Below are 23,561 nucleotides of genomic sequence, written 5' to 3'. Positions count from 1 at the left end.
CTGGACTATCATAGCAGCAGCATGCTGGGCTCTTCTCCCCGCACCGCTAATGTTCTGCCTGGACTGTCATAGCCCCGGGAGGCTGCCTCCCCCTCATTTTATCTCACTAACAAGTCATGTTTCTTATTCCTGCATTCTTTATAACTTCACGACACAAATGGGGGGACACTGCCACGGTAGCCCAGGAAGGTTGGGGGGAGGAGGGAAGCAAAGGGTGGGTTGTTGCAAGGGCACCCCCGTGAATGGCATGTAGCTCATCATCTCTGGGGATCTGACATGAGACAGCTGTGCCTCTGATACACTGGTTCTCTAGTACACTTGCCCCATATTCTAGGCAGACTGACTATTTAGAAACCATAAAGAAGGGATTGACTCGGGAGTCATTCCCAGTTTTGCCTTTGCACCCCGCGCCAATCTCAGCCAGGGGCACCCATGATAGCAGCAGACAGTACAGAAGGACAGATAACCGTCTCTGCTATCATGCAAAAGCAATGAAATCTGCTGTGTAGCACTGTGTATCGCCTCTGTCCGTGCATCCAGTACACATATGGTCACTGTAAAAAAAAAAAAAAAAAAGCTGAACGGGCTCCTAGTTGCCGTGCTATGGCGTCGCCACAGCAATCCAGGGAAAAGGGCGCGAAATGATTGTCTGCCGTTGCTTTCACGGAGGAAGGAATGACTGATGACATTTATCCAGAACCACCCACGACAATGATTTTTGCCCCATCAGCCACTGGGCTCTCAACCCAGAATTCTAAGGGGCGGGGGAGACTGCGGGAACTATGGGATAGCTATGGAATAGCTACAGTGCAACGCTCCGGAAATCGATGCTAGCCTCGGACCACGGACGCACACCGCTGAATTAATGTGCTTAGTGTGCCGTGTGCACTCGACTTTATACAATCTGTTTTATAAAACCGGTTTATATAAAATCAGAATAATCCCGTAGTATAGACGTACCCTTAGTTAGGACTAATAAGGAAATAGGACTATGTAGACTTATAGGCTCTAAAGTTTGTTTTGTTTTTGAGTGAAGTCACCTAACCAAGAAAAAAAAATCTACATTTGTAAGTTGAGTTTCATGATAAAGAGATTGAACTACAGTACTTGCATGAGGTGAATTGAAAAATAGTGTTTCTTTTATCATTTTCACAGTGCAAATATTTGTAATAAAAAATAACATAAAGGGAGCAGCATACACTTTGTATTCTGTGTTGTAAAAGAAATCAATATATTTGAAAATGGAGAAACACATCCAAAAATATTTAATAAATTTCAATTGGTATTCTATTGTTTAACAGTGTGATTAAAACTGTGATTAATTGCGATTAATTTTTTAAAGCGGAATTAATTTTGAGTTAATCGTATGTTAACTGCGATTAATTGACAGCCCTATTACAAAGTAAAAGATAATCGAATTTTTCAGTTCACCTCAGACAAGTATTGTAGTGCAATCTCTTTACCGTGAAAGCGCAACTTATAAATATAGAATTTTTTTTTTTTTTACATAACTGCACTCAAAAACAAAACAATGTAAAACTTTAGAGCCTACAACTCCACTCAGTCCTTTCGTGTTCAGCCAATCGCTAAGACAAACAAGTTCGTTTACATTCACAGGAGATAATGCTGCCCTCTATTTACAATGTCACCTAAAAGTGAGAACAGGTGTTTGCATGGCACTGTAGTAGCTGGCGTTAGAAGGTATTTACATGCCAGATATGCTAAACATTTGTAAGCCCTTTCATGATTCAACTTGTAGATTGCACTACCTTTTTTATCTTTTTACGGTGCAAATATTTGTAATAAAAATTAATAATTACAGCTGTCAATTAATCACAGTTAACGCATACGATTAACTCAAAACAGATTAACACTTTTTTTTTAAATGAGCATTAATCGCACACCAGGGTGCCATGCTCAGGGGGCGCCTTCTCCATGCCTCGAGAGTCGGGGTGCCCCTTCTCCCGCCACCCTGCTCTACTGCATGGAGCTATCCCTGGCCAACCTGCTCCGGACTGGGAGCCTGTCTCCCATCTGTTGTGCAGAGCCAGGGAGCTGATGTTAGGGCATCCCCCTCGCCCCTCCCTCCCCCCATACCCTGTCGCTGCTGAGCTTGGGTTGGACAACAGGGGAATACTGTCTGCTGCTGGCTCAGGAGTCAGTGTTGCTGACAGCAGTTTCTGCTGCCTGGAAAAGTGTTCAAGCTCCTGAGTGCTCTGCTTAAGAGACAGTGCTCCCCACACATACACTTCCCCCCACACCAAAAATATTTAAATAAATGGCATTCTATTATTATTTAATAGTGCAATTAAAACTGCAATTGATCGTGATTTTTTTAATTTTGTGATTTTCAGGGTAGAAGAAATTTTGGGGGTAGTTGGGAGCCACTCATAGAAAGGGCAGGACTGGTTGTGTAGGATCCAGAAGAACCCAGGCCCGTCCACCAATCCTGTAAGGAGTTTGGCACTAAAGGAGGTAACTGGGTGGATAGGGGGCATTAGATATCTTTATGGAGAATTGATTGTTTAAATTCATTGACACACTAAACAGGCAAAGAAACAGGCAGGCAGCATCTCTTTGTGAGCCAATCATAGTGCAATATTAACTGTTTGATTTTCAGACCTCCACCACGTGTGTGTGTGTGTTCTGTGTTTTACACCGTGGAACTGCTTCAATCTCAGAGCTATGGGACACAACAACTGCATAAAGCTTTAATGTTTAACAAAAATAAGTCCCCAAAAAATACTCAGTGGATTGATAAATGGGTGTAAATCTGTAAAAACTGAACTTTAATAAAAAACCTGGTAATTTACCATTGAAAAATCAGTAAAAAATGAAAACACAGAAAACTACATGTCTGTGACTTTTACAAAAACAATGGCGGGGGATGAGAGACTGAGGGAGGAAGGGGGGCTCAGAGCCGCGGGGGAGGGGCGGGCACCACGCGAGGCAGCTTGGAGTTGCAGGACCAGTGGCTGGAAGTTGCGGGGGCCCCTCCACAGCCCATAGTGGCTTGGAGCTGCAAGGCCAGCAGCTGGGAGCTGTGACTGAGAGCTGTCTTGCACGACCTCTGTGACATAATTTATCTTTACATATGATTACATAGCCTGTTAAATTATCTGAAGTAATAAATGCATACGAGGCTCTCTTTTCACCTTTAAAGGCACGTGTAATTAAATCTTATTCATATGAAAGACTTACTAATCTTATTAATTTAAAAAAACTTAAGACGTGCATTTGTTTGATAACTGGAGAGAAACTGTGTAACAGCTTACTGTGCGTAGAACAAATATATGTCTTAAAACCATAGACTATGCTTATAATATTTATAGTTTAATAGAAGGCCTGTATTGAGACTTTTTGCTGATGTACTATTTCTGCAATAAACCAGACACTATACACAGTTAATACTTCTAAAACACAAATATATTTACTATATATTTTGCTGCTGAGGAGCAAGAGTTATTACTGTAACTGAATTTGTCTTAAATTCCTCTAGCATAGTAATAAAATTATAACAGAATTCCTATTATCCCTACTGAAAGCAATAACCGCTACACTGGCTGGAAGAAGGATACAGAGAGAGAATTTCAGTTGTTACTCACTTTTATTTTTCATAGTAAAAGTGTTCTCCTTCAGCCTTATAGAGTCATCATCTTTGACTTCCACAGATGGTGCTGATTTTGCCTGCACTTTCCAGATTCTTATCAGACAATCCTGGGCACAGCTTGCTAAGAAAAGATCCCCGCCTGTTTAATAAAATAACACACAGTAAAAATAAAAATGTTAAGTCACATACCTTTTCATTCTGACTTAACAAGATTAACTTCTTTCATTCTTATCACCCTTCACCACACCATACACATTTTATTTTTCCCTCTGCAAACAGTATTATGAACACTATTGTTCCTTTTATTTCAATGTCAACTCATTCTAATATTTTAACACAACCAAGCAAATTCAAACACACTGACTCATGGATCCTGCCTCACTTACATGGTAACAGCCATATCCTGGGATATACAATATTAAAACTTCAGCCTCACAGTTCATCAGTCCAGGATACATTGGTTATTGACTAAGGGAGAAAACCCACAAGCTACTGTTCTGAGATCTGCTTCTCCCTCCTGCACCCTTGACCTTTTCACCCTCCATGCCGCTTAGGAAGGATAAGTCCCCAATCTTGAGTATCCCTGTATTCTGGCTAACTGAGACAATTCAAATTCTGTATTACTTTGCATTATACAGTAACTCCTCACTTAAAGTCAGCCCAGTTAACGTTTCGTTTACATTGGTGATCAGTTAGGGAACATGCTTGTTTAAAGTTGTGCAATGCTCCCTTATAACGTTGTTTGGCAGCCGCCTGCTTTGTTCACTGCTTGCAGGAAGAGCAGCCCCTTGCAGCTAGCTGATGGGGGCTTGGAACCTGGGTGGACCAGCAGCCCTCTTATCAGCTTCCCTAAGTTCCCTCTGCAGCAGCCGCCCAGCAGGCTACCATTTGCCAGCAGTTCAGCTGTTCCTCCCCCTACTGCCATGTGCTGCTCCTGCCCTCTGTCTTGGAGCTGCTCCCCAAGCCTCCAGCTTGCTGTGCAGGGGGGTGGGGAGGAGTGGGGGCTAATCTCAGGGAGTACCCCTCCCCCTTGCTCCTGCACCCCACTTACCCATCTCCATAGAGCAGGGGGGGACACACGACAGGGCTCAGGATGGAGGGAGCTTCCTGGCAGCAGCCGCATCTCAGCTTGCTGATTAACTTAATAAGGCAATGTACTTAAGAGTGGGGTCAGTGTACTTAAAGGGGAAATGTGCATATCTCTCTCTGTCTCTCTCACAAACACACACACAGAAAGTGTGTCTCTGTCTGCCATGCTGCCTTGTAGAGTGTGAGGCAACATTAACAACAAGTTAACCCTTGAGGGCTCAGCCAATTGCTCGTTCATCATTTAGCAGTAAGGCATTCCCTGGGAAATATCCCACCCTCTGACTCCACCACCTCAACTAAGTCTCACAATCATCATTGCTGTGTACAGTATTAAATTGTTTGTTTAAAACTTATACTTTGTTTGTGTGTGTGTGTGTATATATATAGAGAGAGAGACGGAGAGAGAGAAAGAGAGTCTTTTGTCCAGCAAAAAAAAATTTCTCTGGAATCTACCCCCCACACCACGTACCATTTACATTAATTCTTATGGAGAAATTGGATTCGCTTAACATCGTTTTGCTTAAAGTCGCATTTTTCAGGAACATAACTACAACGTTAAGTGAGGATTTACTCTACTTTGTCTAGTCTGAGGAATGTTGTTCAGTAAAGTGACCCAGATAGATTATAATCAGAGGTGCCATCTAAAAAAAGATCTACAGCAAATATGTCATAGAAGTATCAGAGAATATAAATATATCAAAGAATAGCGAGTACTGGAGTAAAATGGCAGTGCTATGCTAAAATATTCCTCTGCCTAACATCTAATCCATGCAATGACATCAGCCTTCCACTGGACCAAGAACTGCGATCTAACGAATGGGATTAAAAATGAAGATCAGATGGTTGCTTTTTTCTCCTAATCTTCAACTCTCTGCCTCATTAAATGTTTTATTGGACTTTCATACTGACCACAAACTGCCCATTCAATGCCTCTTATCCAATCTTCATGGCCATGGAGTACTAGTGTTTTCTGAAACTAAAAAGAAATCATCATTACATCACAGAAATCAGAACTTCAATGTCCAATAGTCTTACATACCATACATATGCCTTTGGACAATTAACTTCTGCTTTTCAGATGTGCTGATCACCTGCAACTCCTATTTACTGGATGATCAGTACCTGAAGAACAAGGCCTTATTGTCCAATACCATGTTCTTGTATGGGCCCTTTTGATGGGGCCATAGCCAAGGAGTAACTTTAGCAGATCATCTCATCTCAGTTATTGTCCCACTATCTAAACAAGAAAGGTAGGCGCAAAACAGATGGGTTTTTTCCTCCCTACGAACTTTTTCTTTTCTTTTTTAAATCTTTTGGAAAAAAACTGCCAGTACTGTAAACTTGGAGGTCAATCCTACATGTACGTGACTTCAACAGGAGTTTCGTCCGAGTGAAACAGAAGCAGAGCCATTAACCATAATTGTTTATATTTATTTTGTTGATATGTACGCATACACAGTAAAAGGGATGACTACCTACATAGTCTTTGACATTCTTGTAATCATCTTCACCTACCAATCAACATTTCTTTGCTTTTCTGTTTTTACAATTCACAGCCTTAACGTTACATAGATGTCTAGATAAAAAGCATTCAGTCACTGAAAAGACTTTTGAAAACACTCCAGATTGGAAAATTTTGTTCTTAACTATAAATTTGTCTATTTGTAACAGGGAATCCAACAATCTGACTACTCACCTTTGGGGTATTTATACCCACCAGCACTCACAGAGGCAGCTTGCTGGTTAGATTTTTTTAACACCTAAATGATTACTCTACAACAGAGCAGTAACTATAGCACAAGCCCAGGAGGTAACTTCCAACACAGAAGAGCACCTATGAAATACTTGTCAGTGTTACAGAGCTAGTTGCATCTCTGTCCCCTTTCTGTGCCCCTAAGGTCTCAGGCCACCACTACCTCTTTTGGGGTGGAATTCTGTAATTCTTCCACTCTTAGCCCATGCTCCAGGACTACAGTACCCAGCATATCAACTGCATTTCCTAGCATGTTCAACTGGGTTCACCACCTGCAGTTCTTACTTTTGAGAGTCAGTGGTGAACATAGTGAGCAGACAGCCTTCTTAAAACTAACATATTGCTTACTGACCAGTGGGAACAAAGCATTTCAAGAAAAAGGATTTTTAAAACAGTTAACATGCCATTTTGTCTTATCTAAAGCCCCTACCATCCTGTGATGGTAACTTGGGCAGACCTAGCTTCCTCAGGCACCCCAGATATTATACATTGTATCCTTCGCATGCCAGTGTTGGCACACAGAGTGGAAACTAGTTTGTTCCATCCCTCTTTATTATTAGCTGCTGTTTCCATCTGCTTTATGGTGTTGAGTTTGACTGTTTTGTCCTCCCAGCTAACAGTTCTTCTTAAGGTTTCCCTTGGAGTGAGGAAATGAGAGCACCCAATTGGTTACCACTTGACAGCTTCATCTGGGAGTCTGCGTACTGGCAACTGGAGTACATGTCCCAAATGTGTCCAACACTTCCTCCTAATTCTAGTGGAGACAACCTGCAGGTTGGTACTTTCTCCGATCTCTATGTTGGTAATAAAGTCTCTCCATTGAATCCCAGGAGCTTTTATAGCACTTATTTTAAAAAGACATCTAATTTTCTATATGATGTACTGGAAGCTCTTCAGCTGTCACAGCCATATGTTAGCACTGAGATTACATTTGAGATGAAATTTTTCAGGTTTTGTCTGGTACTGTCTCGCTTTGATTTCCAAATGTTACTGAGTTTAATGAATGTTGTGGATGCCCTTCCTATCCTTGACGTCACTTCTTTCTTGACATCTCCATTGGCTAGTATGGTGCTTGTGATGGGACATCTGCACCACACCAGTAGAGATGGGGTTAATACAGACCTGGGGAGGCTACGAAGAGTGAGGAACAGCCAATATAACAGCCCATATAAAAGGAGTGAGGAACAGCCACTGAGCCCATATAAAAGGAGTTGCAGGGCAGAGTAGTTCAGTTGCTGCTGGGAGCCCAGGGAGTAAGGACTGTGTCCCTGGAGGGCTAAGAGAACTATAAGCACCTTGGACAGAGCAGTGGTTGGCTCCTGGGACTTAGCAGCTGCGCTCTGAGATGAAGGTGAAGAAGGTGCTGGGGCCATGGGGAAGTGCCCCAGAGAAATAGAGCAGTATTGACACAGGCCTGGTCTACACTACACATTTAAACAGAATTTAGCAGCATTAAACCGATTTAACGCTGTACCCGTCCACACTACGAGGCCCTTTATATCGATATAAAGGGCTCTTTAAATCGGTTTCTGTACTCCTCCCCAACGAGAGGAGTAGCGCTAAAATCGGTATTACGATATCAGATTAGGGTTAGTAGTGGCCGCAATCACAATATTTTGGCTCGGACTCGGTTTATATTCCCCAGTACTCACTGCTGACGTCTGGACAGCATCTGAATCAGTGCGTGGCAGGGGTAACGGAAGACCCGGCAAATTTTTGATTTTCAATTTCCTGTTTGACCAGCGTGGAGTCTGATTGCACGGGGTTAGGGATGCAGGCCCAATCCAAAGAGTCGGCATGGACCGTACGGGAATACTGGATCTGATGCTGAATGGGGAGACAATCTGTTCTCTAAAGCTCTGTTCGAAGACGCATCCAAGCGTTTGAAAAAAAATCTCCAGGCTCACGTACTGTCGTGGACAAGCGTTAAGGGAAGCCGGAGATCAATGGACACTCTTGGAGGAGAGGTGAGGGAAGGTAGCTGAGGACTCAGCTATCAAGTCCACGACACTTTCCGGAAAAGTATGTGCATTCTTGGTTGGCTCTCTTCCTGTAAGGTACAACACTTGTCCAGGGTGGTTCAGGGCATAGTCATCACTTTATTCCCCCCCCATATGGAAGAAAAGGGCAGATAGTTTCTTGACTTCTTTCAATGTTCATCCTTGGTTCTGAATGCTGCTGGTCGACCATGTGCTGCGTCGCAGAGCAGTATCCGGCTCTCTCCCCCGCGGGTGGAGATGGTGGCAATTGACTGTTCGTCGTCACCATCAGCCCGTGATTGCTCTGGATCGCGCTCGGTGAGGTGGCGGGGCGCCTGTGGTTTAAAATAGGATGCTCCGGCTCGTTCCCGTAGTGGTCAGGACGGCTGGTACCGTACTTCTCATAGAACTGGGGGTTGGCTCATCGCCCCTACCTTTCTGTGTAGAAAGATGTCTACATGCCTGGACTTCATAGCTGCAGCATGCTGGGCTCTTTCTCCGCATGCTTAATGTTTGCCTGAGATGTCATGCCGGAGCTGCTCCCCTCTTTTATTCACTAACAAGTCACTGTTTCTTAATTCCTGCTCTTTTAACTTCATGACACAAATGGGGTGGGGACATGCACGGATAGCCCAGAAAGGTTCGGGGGAGGAGGGAGAAAAGGGTGGGGTTGTTGCAGGGCACCCCCGTGTGATGGCATGTATTTTCTCCATCTATGCGGGATTGACATTTGGGAGCAGTGTGCTCTCTGATAACATGGTACTCTAGTTACACTTGCCCCAGGTTTCTAGGCGGACTGACTTATTTTTGACCTAAGAAGGATTGATCAGGGAGTCATTCCAGTTTTGCCTTTGCACCCTGCCGATCTGCAGGCACTTCTGATTAGAGAGAGATACAGCGGGACCTACAGTCATCTCATTGGCTATTTACCGGCAGCAGTGGTAACAGATGACTGATAACCGTCTTCGCTCTCTCGCACGTGCTAAGTGATGGTGGTGTGGTAGAGATGCGTTATCGCTCTTGTCCGCGGTGGCATCCAGTACTCACGGTGACTTAATTAACAACGCTGAGCAGGGCCATGTTGCCGTCGTTGCATCTTGCCGGCATTCAGGGGGAAAGAGGGCCGGGACATGATGTCTAGCGATTTTGCTTTCACGGAGGAGGAATGACTTACGACATTCAGCTTCCGCATGATTTTTGCCCCATCAGTCACTGGGCTCTCAACCCAGAATTCTAAGGGGCAGGGGAGACTGCGGGAACTATGGGATAGCTATGGAATAGCTACCCACAGTGCAATGCTCCGGAAATCGATGCTAGCCTCGGACCATGGACGCACACCACCGAATTAATCTGCTTAGTGTGGCCGCGTGCACTCGACTTCATACAATATGTTTTATAAAACCGGTTTATGTAAAATCGGAATAATCCCGTAGTGTAGACGTACCCAGAGTGTACAGAAGGACAACAGGAGGCTGCTATTTACAGGGTGCCTGGGTCACCTCCCTTGCTCCTGGGGAAGTGGCTAGACTGTTGGATGGCAATACCTAACCCTGGAAGGGGAAAACATGGCTGATGACCTAGCCGGAGGGCTGAGTTGAGAAGAGGATGCTGAGGTTCTGGGAGGGGAGAGAGGCACCATAGGCGCGAGCAGAGACAGAGTGCTAGAGTGCAAACTGTGAATGTGGGCATCAGCCTTGAGCTAATCCCCAGCATGACCAGGAGGAGGTGCCAGTCTGGCAATGAGGGCTTTACTCCCATGACAGTGCTGGCCAAGTAAAGGAACTGTTCTACTGTCTTGATGTTTTTGCCTTCTAATATTATGTTATCGCTTGACATCTGGACTTCAAGGGGGTCTGTTTTGGTGTTACTGATTTTGATCCCTGCTTGGCCTGCTGTTTTTGCCAAAATGTCTTTGTAGAAGTTTGGAGTGTTGCTCCATAATGTAATATCACCAAAGCCTAGATCTTCTAGACATTTGCCTTCTACGCATGCTATGCCAGTGTTTGTATTGCTAATATACTTCATTATCAGTTTATAGCAATGTCAAATAACAGTGGTGACAGAACACAGCCCTGTTTCATGCCAATATCCAGACTGAACCACTCTACTATCTGGTTGTTCGCCTTTACAGAACACTTTGCATAGTTGTACATAGCCTTGATGTTAATGACTTTAGCTGGAATTCCATACAATTGACCAACACTGCACAATGTACGCCCATCCAGGCTGTCAAATGCCTTTTGAAACTGATAACAAACAAGAGCCTGCCATTCTATACATTCTTCTATGATAGTCCTTAGTCCAGAATCTCTCGGGCCTGAATCCAGTCTGTTCTTTGATGGTAAAAGCTCTAACCTTCTCTGCAACACACTGATTTTCCATGCCCTCTTCTCCCAACATCTGAAGAATTTTATCATCCAATTCCTAATCCCCAAAGGATTAGATCAAAAGACTCAGCTGATTCTACGAGGCACTAACCTCAGCGCTGTTGCCAAAGCTATGCTGCAGCTAGGACATTCCTGTGATAGAAGTACTATCCTCAGATGAGTCCCCCCAACAATTTGCTTATTCCACAGCAGGGTAAATATTGCTCTGAACTGGGAGCAAGTCGCAAGAGGCACTTTTAGAAGCACAGACTTTTCCCGATACCTGTAATTTCAGGTAAATAATACTCATTCCAGAGATGACCATAGTCTCTGACAAATATAGGTCCTGGGTGGCTCAGACAGATCACCCTAGCAATTTTTATTCTATTGGAATGTCCATCAAGTGTTTGCCCTTAGACATATTCCTGGTTTTTCAGGCACCACTCCAGAGATCAAAACAGTGAATGAAGGGTTAAAATCTCATTACATAGAGAACCAGGCCCATTACTCCAAACTGGCAGAAGGAATGCCTGCAGAAGAAGGAATGTTCCTGTTCAGATTTTCAAAAGGTTTCAGTGACTTAATACATTTAATGTTAAACCATAATAGCTTGAGCCTGAGCATGGTTTTCACATTCAGCATCAAGTTCAGTGAGTTACCGTAATCCAGACCAGAGATGTTAAATGCATGAATCACTGTGGTCAGATCCTTGTCTGGAAGGAAGGGAGAATTTTCCTAGCAAGTTGGAGGCGAAAGAAAGCATTTTTAAACAATGATACTTTATGTTGGACTTTGAAGCTTCACACCACATTGATGAATGAATGCCCTCAGTGGAAAGCGGAGCCAACATCTACACTAGTTTTTCACTGCATTTCCCCTTTCCAATCATCACCATTTTGGTCCTGCCTGGATTTAGCTTGAGACAATTGCTTTTTATCTAAGTGCTGATTGCTTGTAGGCATTATCAGAGTTCTGTAGTGGTGGTAATTGCATCCGTTCAGAATGAGATATACAAGTGAGTTATTGTGTTGTTGGCAGCAAAACCACTGTCTCTTCTGTAGTCTCATGTAGATATAGAAATGAAGAGTTTTAGAGAGGACAACTCATCATTCTCTTAGCTCTGCTGGAAAGGTACAACCACAGAGATCTCCTGTTATGTCACATAGGCAGGTTAACAGCACCTTGTGGCCTACTGTGTAAAAAGCTGCAAAGAGGTCCAACAGCATGAGTATGGAGATTTTGCCTGTGTTCATGGCTCTAAGAAAGTAGTCTTTTAGCATCATTAGAACGGTGTCTGTGATGTGCCCTGGTCTGAACCCTGATTGTGAGGCATTCAGGATGTTGGCTGCCATCACATGTAGTTAGACTTTCATGATTACTACTTCTGATCTTTCCAAAAGATCTGAAGATCCTATCAGTAGGAAAAATGCTCTTGAAATACAGAGAGCTTGCTAAGATCCAAAGCTTTTTAGAAAGCTACATCTAACTTCAGACCACCAAATGACGTATGATCAGGTGTGTTCTAGAGATGTCATCCTCAGGGGTGGCTCCAGGCCCCAGCACGCCAAGCACAAGCTTGGGGTGGCAAGCCACGGGGGGCGCTCTGCCAGTCGCCGGGAGGGCAGCAGGCAGCCAGCCTTCAGCAGCATGCCTGCGGAGGGTCCTCTGGTCCCGCGGCTCTGGTGGACCTCCCACAGGCGTGCCTGCAGAGGGTCCGCTGGTCCCAGCCGTTCAGTGGAGCCGTGGGACCAGCGGACCCTCTGCAGGACGCCTGCGGGAGGTCCACCAGAGCCACGGGACCGGCGACCGGCAGAGCGCCCCCTGCAGCATGCCACAGTACTTGGGGCGGCAAAATGTCTAGAGCCGCCCCTGATCATCCTTATCCCAGGACTACAAGAAGATGTGCTTTCTGGCCACTGTGGATCAGAGAAAAGACTATGAAGTGAATCCTGTGATATTACAAGAAAACATGTTATACAAAAATAAAAGAAAAATGTAGGAACATAGGAATTGCCATACTGGAGCAGACCCATGGTCCATCTAGATTAGCACCCTGTCTCAGAGTGGCCAGAACCAGATGCTTCAGAGGATTGCCTAAGAACCCCGTAGTAGGCAGATGTGGAATAATCTGTCCCTCGTACAGGTCTCACCTTGATCTCTAATAGTTAAAGATTGGCTTAAACTCAGAAGCTCATGGTTTAATGCCATTTCCAAAATCTGTACTGTCACTGATTATGACAAATCTGGATATTCTTAATATCCGTATAAATATCCATTCACTTTTTGAATCTCATTATGTTCTTGGTCTCAATGACTTCCTGTAGCAATGAGTTCTAATTTAATTACATACGGTGGAGGAAAATTTTTCACTGCGTTTTGAATTTGCCAATTTCTAATTTCATTGAATTTTGCCTTGTTACAGCTTTGAGACAGGAAAAACAGAAGCTCCCAATCTATCTTCTCTGTAATTTTATATATTTTTACTGTTTTCCCTCTTATTTGTCTCCTTTCTAAGGTAGATTGGGATTGTTTCTCTTCACATGGGAATTTTACCAGCTTTTGAACATTCTTGTCATTCTTCACCGAATCCCCTTCAGTTCTTCAATACCCTTTTTGAAATCGAGTGTCCAGTACGTCACATAGTATTCTAAGTGAGGTTACACCACTGAGTTATATAAAGGAATTAGTGTTTTCAGTATTATTCTTCATCCCATTCCTAACGTCTTGTTAGTTTTTTTGACTGCAGTTGCACACTGAGCAGATATTTTCATTGAACTGTCTATGACAACGCCCTGGTCCTTTCTTCGGTTGATTTGGAATCCTGTTAGGTACATGAGTAGTTATAATTTCCCCTCCAATGTGCATTACTTTACATTTCAAGACACTGAATATTATTTGCCATCATGTTACCCATTCACCCAAAATGTTTAGCTCTGAGGATTCTCATGGTCTTCTCTGGTCCTGAATAACTTAAGGGATAGCACAGTGGTTAAAGAACTGTGTCAGATGCAAATTTGCTACCTATTAACCACCCTTTCCAGATAACTGTTTTAATATATTAAACATAAGACGTAGTATGGAACCTTTGAGGCTCCCAATGTTAAATTTTTTGCCATGATTAAAGTTGACTTACTCCTATTCTTTGCTTTGTCTCCTGTCCAGTTTTTGATAAAGAACAAAAACGGTACTTTGCACCTCACCCATAACTACTCTAACTTTTTTAGTAGTCTCTTCCTATGGACCTTATCAAAGACCTTTTGGAGAACTAAATAAATTAAGACAACTGGTTCCCTTTTATTCACTACTTTACTGACACACTCAGATAATTCTAAGAGATTAGTGAGAACTTCTCGTTGTTGAATCCAAGCTCATTAAATATCTGGAAGATTTTGTTATTCTTTGTAAACCATCAATTAACTGATTTGCCAGGTACAGACAGATAGCAAGGCTTACAGATTTATCATTTTCTTGATCATCTATCGAGCCTTTCTTAAACATAAATAAAACATTTGCTACTTTCCAATACTCTGGAAGAGTGACTATTTAATGAAAAATTACCCATTTGTGTTACCAACTCAGTTACTTCATACTTAAACTCCTTCAAATCTCTTGGATGTACACCACCTGGGCCTAATAGTTTACTGTATTTTACATTATCAGCATGCTCCAAATCCTCTTCTCGTGTCACCTCAGTCTGAGAGTACCTCATCTTTGTTACCAGGAAAGATTAGGTCTGGGGTAGGAATCTCGCCAATTTTCTCATTAATGAAGACTGATGGAAAGAAATCATTTAGCTGCTCAGCAATAGTTTTATCTTCTCAAATTACTCAGTTTAGCCCTTGAGGATCCAGTGGACCCACCAATTCATTTGCAGGCTTCCTGCTTCCAATATATTAAAGAAGCTCATGTTTGTTTTTACACCTTTAGCTATTTACTTTTTGAATTTCATTTTGGCCCTTCTAACTTTCCTCTTCTTTAATAACTGCTGTAATTTATACTCCTGTTCATTGGCTAAGCTACGGTAAGAATTCCAAATTTTGAAGGATTTCAATGTGCAAAAACAGACTTTTGACTAACCTCATTTTATTTAAATCTTTTTTTCTAAAGATTAGTGTCACTTTTTAATACTCTACTTGCTGTTTGAAAGTTAAACCTAATCATACTATTGTTACTATTTCAGCGTAGTTTAGCTACCATCACTTCTTGAATTAGTTCTTGTGTGCTAATTAATAGCCTATGCCCTAGAACCAGTTGTTGAAAGAGGCAATCATTTAAAGTGTCAAGAAACAGTTTCTTTAAACTCTGTCCTGTTATGCCATTTGACCAGTTTCTATATGGATAAAGTCCCACTTTATTGTTTTGTTAGATTTTACTGCCTGACTGGTCTCTCTCAGTACTGAGTGCTCAATTTCATTTGCTTGATATGGAAGCTCGATATAACACCTACTAATATATAATATATTTACATTTTTAGTTTGGGATTTGTGTCAATATAGATTCACTTGTGTAGTAATCTCCATTCAGCATTTTTAAGCTCATTCAGTTCTATGGAATCACTAACATATAGCACTACTCCTCAACATCTCTGGCCTTTTCTCTCTTTTTTGTATAGTTTGTAAGTAGATATTACAATAGCCGGCTGGTTTTAAGCATTCCGCCACATTTCTGAGATACCTAATTTTGCTTTTAAAACTCTTGCCTCGGCACACAGACATTTCTTGCTTATATTCTTGCCTACATGTCTGTTTTTATATAACTCCTTGACCCAACACCAAGCTAATTTTATGGAATGTACCTCTGTGTTCTTATCCTGTCTCTGCTCTTGTGTACTTGTATTTTCACTCTACCCTTTATTGGATACACAGATACCATTGTACTAACCACATCTTTAACAAATGCCTTTGTCCAACTTGTGTGCATTTCAGCTCCTGCCAGCTTTCCCCAGCTTTTAGTTCAGCCATTTCTCCAAACTCATTTATTTTACATGTTAACAGTCTGGTTCCATTTTGACTAAAAAGAACCTTATGCAAATTTTGAAATTTTTTAGACACTGTTGCCCAAATACATTTGTTAGTCTCTAAGGTGCCACAAGGACTCCTCGTTGTTTTTGTTTTCCTTAAGTTTCTCTTGAGAGGCCTTGTTAAGAATGCTGATGCAGGAACAGATATATAACTTTTCTTCTCTGGGAGCCAGGGGCGGCTCCAGGCACCAGCACTCAAAACGTGTGCCTGCGGCGGCAAGATGCGGGCAACACAGGCTGGTGGCCATGAGGGCGGCAATCAGGCAGCCTTTGGCGGCGCGCCTGTGGGAGGTCCCCGTCCCGCGGATTCAGTAGCAATTCGGTGGTGGGTGGGCCGAAGCCATGGGACCTGCAGTGGCAGATTACCCGCACAAACGCCGCCGAATCCACATGCTTGGGGCAGCAAAAAACACAGAGCCGCCCCTGTAGGGAACAACAATTCTGAATCAACACTATCTTTCAAAGACTCACATAAAAAGAAACAGTTTTCCCATTCTCTTTCATCGTACAAGGGACTTCTTGGTACAGTAGTCTTCAAGGATTTCACATCTGACCCCTCACTCTCAAAAACCTAGCTGACTTTAGGAATAAGTATATTCAGATTGCTCTCAGCAAGAATTTTATGACTTGAAGCTGAAGAGATTTCACCTTGCTCAAGAGTATGACAACAATCCCCTTTTAGGGTTTATCTGAACTTTCCTTTATCAACCTGTCCTGCACCCTCCCACACACAAAACTTTATTTTTCTTATGATGAGATTCTGAGAGGGATGGTTCAACACCAAAGAGTCACTGTTGACTGGGAAGGGTAAAGGATCTTTACTGGCTATAGGAGGAGGCAGCGTCTGTAAACTCAATCTTCCACACCGAATTAACTTGAAAGGAGACAGGATGAGGCGTAACATTTTATTCAAATAAATATGTGCCCCTGAAAAGAGAAAACATGGGAGTGAAGGGGAAACTATCTACAGAGCTGGCAGTAGGTCAAGGAACAGAAGAAATAGAAAGGAGCGAGCGAGAGATGCTTTTAAAATACAGATAAAAAAGATGCTTGTTTTTTTAAATAAAGTATGTGAATTTAGGTCCAGACTACCATTCTTACAATTAGTTTGTGTTCACTATCAAAATGGAGACCACCCTCACTTTGTATAAAATGTCTAACTCTTGAAACACAAAACAAAGAAAGGAAAGAGGAGGAACTGACCAGTAAGAACAAGTTTAAATGTCGCCTAATGCACTGAATTTGGTTTCTTCTAATGTAACAGAGCTAACACTGGGCCTGGTGGGCAGGAATTGATGACTGGACTACACCTGGATGAAAAAAGGAGCTGAAGGAAACAGTGGGTCTTAATGGAATGGGGGAGTGAGAAAAAGGACAAGCTATTGGTATAAAACCTTAAAAAAATACTAAAATTTACATTGAGTTTTAGAAAAAAATGACAAAATGTTACTCTGAAAAAAACTATTTGATTGCATCTCATTAATTACCTCAAGCTACAAGATACAGACAAATACTTTTAAGAAGGAACATACAGGTTCAACTGGGTGTTCATAGATTCTCATGCTTTTTGGATGGAGAAGGGGCATGCGGGGATGGGGGACTTATTTTAAACCCTGCAACTCTGCACTTAAACAAATTCAAGAAAATTGGTTATGCTTTAAGTAACCTCGAAACTGTGTATTAGTAATAATGACCACTCTATGAGGGCCCAAAACCAGAAAACAGTGGATTTGATCCAGAATGTAATCCTACATTCACAAGTGTATTCTGAACCTTTTCTTTATTGCCTTGACCATATCATTTCATGACCGTAAGGAGTGTAAAGTGGCTTATTACCAACAGTGTCAATTTGGATAGAGTGTGAGCCAAGTTTCTGAACTTTAGCCCTTATACTGAGCAGCTAACCCAACCAGCATACAACACATCCCAACATTTTCAAGTGAGTATTGCTTCAGGAAAATCTGAAATCAGGGATCCTCCCCAAGCTCCAGAAGAACTGAGTTTAAAGTATCTTCAACTCCAGACTCTGAAGATGTAGATGACTTAGAAGAGGCTTGATTTTCAAAGAATAGTTGATCAGTGCTTTCTGAAAATCAAGTATCTTTAAGGTATATTAATTTGGACACCCAAAAATTAAGGCACAAAATAAAATCACTTTTGAAATTCTTGGCCACAGTGCAGCAGCCTCACCAACAAAAAATAAGCATTTTAGCCACAACTTTCCGAAATCCTTCATTCTGTGTGTGTATATATACATACTAGCAAATTCAGACCCAGAATTCACCCTAGTTTAGCTGCCCAAAGGGTGAATTATAGGTCTGAATTTATTGTAAACAAGGCCTCAGACTGTAAGTTGTGCATATCAGAGAACCATTTTTTATTTAGTCTCTAACGCCTATCACAACAGATATATAAAAAATCACCACCACATGTTTGGGAGACCTTGCCAGAATGACTTGCCAATGGAAGAAATTTAAAAAAAAAGTTTCCAAAAGCCAGAGGGACACAACCATTTTTAAGTTTTGACAGGAGCTAAAAATTCAGATGCACTATTAGAGCTCCATCCCATATCCTCATTTGAATACTTTTGATAGTTAACTATATGAAAAATTAAAAGTTTCCATTTTCAAATGACACAGTACTTTTCACACATACCGAACACGAGTCACAACTGCTGGATATCAAGTGCTTCAAAGGTTCTTTTGAACTTTCAGAAGCACTCAGAAGGCACAGAAGGCACTTGTAATGGAAAATGCCTAATTCCAAAAAGAGTAATAATGTATTTACAATTAGACTACGATATTTACATTTTCAGTTGAGGAAGTTATTTTCAAATGATATTCTAAATGTATGGATACGCCTTAAGGAAAGAGATGCATAATTACTCTAGTTCAGTGGCTGGACTGAGGTAGGTTTCCTTTTCATAGAGAGAAATATTAAAAAAACCCTGAGATTTCCCTGTGTGAAACTGACATATCTGTTTTTCATGATTACCTAAGAAATCATAGAAATGTAGAGCTGGACGGGACCTCAAGAGGTCATCTTAGTCCATCCCCCCTGTGCAAAGGCAGGACCTTAGACTATCTCTGAGAGGTGTTTGCCCAACCTGTCCTTAAAAACCTCCAATTATAGGGTTTCCACAACCTTCCTTGGTAACCCATTCCAGTACTTACTTATCCTTATAGTAGGAAGCTTTTTCCTAATATATAATCTAAATCTCCTTTGCTCTATATATTAAGCCCATTACACTTCTTCTCCAAGTCCACTAAAGGTAGGACAACTCATCTCCACGCTCTTTATAACAGCCCTCAACATATTTGAAGAGTGTTATCAGGTCCTCCCTCAGTCTCTTCTCAAGACTAAACATGCCCATTTTTTTAACCTTTCTTCACAGGTCAGGCTTTCTAAGTCTTCTTTTCATTTTTTATGGTCATCTCTGGACTCTCTCGAATTTGTCCACATCTTTCCTTAAAGTATGGCACCGAGAACTGGCTACATTACTCCAACTGAGACCTCACCACTGCCAAGTAAAGTGGAACAATTACCTTCTGTGTCTTATATGTGACACTCCTACTAATAAACCCCAGAATGACATTAGGTTTTTTTTGCTTTGGCTCATGTTCGGTTTCTCATCCACTATAATCACCAGATGCTTTTCAGCAGTACTACCCACCTAGCCAGTTATTCTACATTTTTAGTTGTATGTTGCATTTTTTAAGTGTAGTCCTTTGCAATTGTCTTTATTGAATTTCATCTTGTTGATTTCAGACCATTTTCTAATCCTGTTCTCCAAAATGCATGCAACCTCTCCCAGCTTGGTGCCATCTGCAAATTTTGCAAGTATACTCTCCATTCCATTTTTCAAGTCATTAATGAAAATATTAACTAGCATCAGACCAAGACAGACCCCTGCAGGACCCCACTAAATAAGTCCTCTTGCTTTCACAGAGAACCATTAATAAAAATTTTTATTTAGCACGGTTTTCCAACCAGTTGTGCCCCCACCTTACAGCAAGTTCCCCTAGACCATATTTTCCTAGTTTGTTTATGAGAATGTCATACTGGACACTGTCAAAAGCTTCACTAAAATCAAGGTACAACATCTACCATTTCTCTCCTATCCACTAGGACAAGTAACCTGTCAAAGAAGGAAATTAGGTTGGTATGGCATGATTTGTTCCCAAAAAATCCATGTTGTCTATTCCTTATCATCTTGTTATCCTCTATGTGCTTACAAACTGTCTAATAATTTGTTCCACTGTCTTTCCAGGCATCTAAGCTAGATTCACATCTATAAATTTCCAGGTTATCTCTGTTCCCCTTTTTAAATATAGGTGCTATGTTTGTCCTTCTCCCTTCCTCTGGGACTTCACCCATCTTCCATGAGTTATTGAAGATAATTGCTAAAAGTTCTGAGAATTGTTTCAACTAGTTCTTTAAGTACCCTAGGGTGAATTTCATCAGACCTTACACTTTTCCCCCCTATTCTGGATTGTTACTTGCCCCTTGTTATTAGTTGTGATCAGATGCTTAGCACACTTAATACTGTTTTAGTTACGACAGAACCAAAATAGGCATTAAACATCTCAGCCTTCTTGGTGTCATCCGTTATTAGCTATGCAGGAAAACTAAATACCTGAAACAGAATTTAAATAAAGCTGTTATTATGTGATGGCTGTCTAGGGAGAGATAACAGTTATAGAAGAAGCCAAAAAGAATAGCAGCACGTATCAAAAGAAACGAAGCAGAAAAGAATGAGTATTTTACTTAAGACAGGATATGAAGCAATAATTACCTGCCCATTCTGTTGAATATACAAATTAATTTTGCAGTCATCACCACCACAAGCTAATATTGGAACTGCAACAAAAGAGAAAAAATTAAGTGTTTGTTCTTAAATCTTGTAACTTTAGCATTCTGTGATCTTTATTAAAAGAAAAAACGGGCACAAGATGAAACCATAAATATAACTGAATAATATAACGGAACTTCAAAGTAGTAAAAAACTTATTTAAAAGCATCTAAAATGGAAGTTCTTGTAGATGTATAGTATCCACTACAAATATTGGGAAGCTGAAGGGCAAGTACCTCTAATTTAGGTCTCTAATGTACCTCTGTTAAGTCCAGTTGTGACAGATATGGCAATTTCCTGCAATATCTTTGGGAGATCTTACACACTATAAATAATGGCCATACTGGGTCAGACCAGTGGTCCATTTATTCCAGTATGCTATCTTCTGACAGTAACCAGTAGCAGATGCGTCAGAAGGAGTGAACAGAACAGGACATTTTTATCAAGCCCTGTCATCTAGTCCCAGCTTCTAGCAGTCAGATGTTTACAAACATGCCAATCATGGATCTGTGTACCTGACAATCTTGGCTAAAAGCCATTGAACTTAGCGCTGATCCCCTGGCCCAGTTGCATGGCAGCAGCTCTGTTCCTGGGCTCTAGCCACACGGTGGTGGGAGCAGGTCCTGGGTGCCAACCGCTGGCCCAGGCCGCACAGCAGTAAGTGCTGGCTCGGAAGGCATTGGCCTCAGGCGCTGACCCACAGCTCTGACTGCGCGGCAGCAGGCTCTGATCCCTGGCTCCGGGCACGCAGTTTCTGTCCCCATCACCAGGCTCTGGCTGCATGACAGCAGACACCAGGCCCAGGCGCTGGCCACGTGACAGTGGGATTCATCATCCATTCCCATCGCCCCTGGCCCCCACTGCTTCCCACAGCCTGCATACATCCCCCTCATTGCCTCAGACCCCCACTGCCTCCCCAGCCCCACATCCATCCCACCATCACCTCTGGCCTCTGATGCCTGCCCCTTCAACCTCCCTCCCCCCCATCCAGAGCTTAATGGGTCGTAGGGTTTGCTGAGACAAGTGATATTTACAAACATGCAAGTATCACTTTTCACAGCAGACTTACTAGCTATCTGTGAAAAGTGATACTTGTATATTTGTTAATATCACTTATTACTTTTCATAGCCTCCCAGGTAGCTACTAAGTGTGCTGCGATATTAACAAATATACAAATATCACTCCCGAAGGGGGGAGGCAGCATTATTTTTATTACTGAGTCTGCCAAAAAACCCTACACATATAAATTACAATTATTTGGATGTGTATCTGTGCATATTTAATTGTTTTTCCTAAAGTTAATTAAATATTTTAGGAAAAAGTGTCAATATGGCCACCAGTGAAAGTTGATGGCCACACTTTGAGGCCACCAAAATTTGTTGTGAAAACCCCTGGTCTAGGCAGTCTAGCTTGCTGTGAATAACACAGTATAGGTAAGAAACTGGGCTGCCTGGAATTCCACTGGTCAGGAGGGAGAGAGATGTGCATCTCTTTCCTAGAGAAGTGACAGCAGAGAGCCAGAAGCCTAAAAGTTGACGTCCTTGCTGAACCACAGAGAGGGAAAGACAGGTACAGTTGCCCTGAACTGTGACACCAGACATTATTATTTCTGGGAAGTTTGTAGAAATGTATTCATCATATACCTGCTCAACTACACAAACGTTGGACTTGATCCCTTAATTTAAAAAAAGGAACTACAAAGACAAGTAGAAAACCAATATGACTAAGCAGTAAGATTGAAAACCTTATTTGAGCCTTCAGAAAATGGAAGGCCAACCCATAATGCTTCAGTTACATCAAGTAATATTCAAGGAGAGCGGGAGGGTGAAGATAGATATGAAGCACAAGTAGCTAAAGCTTTAAAAATAAATAAGACATTTGTTAAAATTATGAGAAGCAGGAAGACGACAAAAGAATGTGTAAATCTGCTGGAATAGGGAGTTAAGGAAGTAATGTCTGAGGATAACATTGCAGAGAAGCCAAATGATTTCTTTGTATCAGTCTTCATTACAAATTACAATAGGGAAACACCAAGCACAACCTTACTCTTTTCAAGTAATAACAATGAAGAACTGTCAAGAAACTGAGATGTTAAAGGCAAAGGTGCTGGAACTGGCTGATGAGTTAAGGAGCAATGAGTCAGCAGGCCCAGATGTTATCCATGAAAGAGTTCTGAGATGCTAGCAAAAGTATTCACTCATTAAAATCAGCTACTGTACTAGGAGATCAGAATGTAGAAAATGGACATCTCTTAGAAAAGAGTAGTAGAGTAATCCTGCAAGTAACATGTTACTAAATTTTGTACCACACCAAGTAAACTGACTGAAATAATTAAAAACAGAATTATAACACAAATGATAATATAAGGACAAACCACTAGATGCCTCTCTAATATTTTAGGATTCTTTGAACATATCAGAATAGCAGATAAAAAAGGTGGATTCAAGCAGACAACACAACTAACTGCACCAGTCTACATGCTATTCAAGTTTTCAAGGTTTCCTCTACCACCAACACAGTGAGAATTTCCTTTTTTTTTTTTTTTTTTAAACAAGACTTTGGATCATAATGATAGATTTTGAACCTTACTCATTGCAGCACACACCAAAACATTTATAACTAGTATTTAAAAATTAACAATTAATAATTTTTCATTATCGCAAGCCTGAGTTTTTGATACAGTCTAGAGCAGGGGTAGGCAACCTATGGCACGTGTGGCACTCACACTGCCCGGGTCCTGGCCACAGGTCCGGGGGGGCTCTGCATTTTAATTTAATTTTAAATGAAGCTTCTGAAACATTTTGAAACCTTATTTACTTTACATATAACAATAGTTTAGTTATATATTATAGACTTATAGAAAGAGACCTTCTAAAAAGATTAATTGTTTT

At 41.6% G+C, this 23,561-nt stretch overlaps 1 protein-coding gene across 2 annotated transcripts in view; it reads right to left on the bottom strand.

Annotated features, from left to right (window-relative positions):
- Positions 1-23,561, bottom strand: part of ELP2 (elongator acetyltransferase complex subunit 2) — a 121,893-nt gene that overhangs the window by 67,363 nt on the left and 30,969 nt on the right. For both annotated transcript variants that reach the window (XM_032774975.2, XM_032774974.2), the window contains exons 6-8: positions 20,613-20,677; positions 5,609-5,675; positions 3,606-3,749 (exon numbers count right to left, since the gene is read on the bottom strand). In XM_032774975.2, coding sequence (XP_032630866.1) covers positions 3,606-3,749; positions 5,609-5,675; positions 20,613-20,677 — 276 coding nt within the window. The remainder of the gene's footprint in view (positions 1-3,605; positions 3,750-5,608; positions 5,676-20,612; positions 20,678-23,561) is intronic.

The sequence above is a fragment of the Chelonoidis abingdonii genome, chromosome 2 (assembly GCF_003597395.2).
Source record: "Chelonoidis abingdonii isolate Lonesome George chromosome 2, CheloAbing_2.0, whole genome shotgun sequence".
NCBI lineage: Eukaryota > Metazoa > Chordata > Testudines > Testudinidae > Chelonoidis > Chelonoidis abingdonii.
Note: the sequence above shows the minus strand (reverse complement) of the source record. Positions and strands in the feature narration are given on the sequence as shown.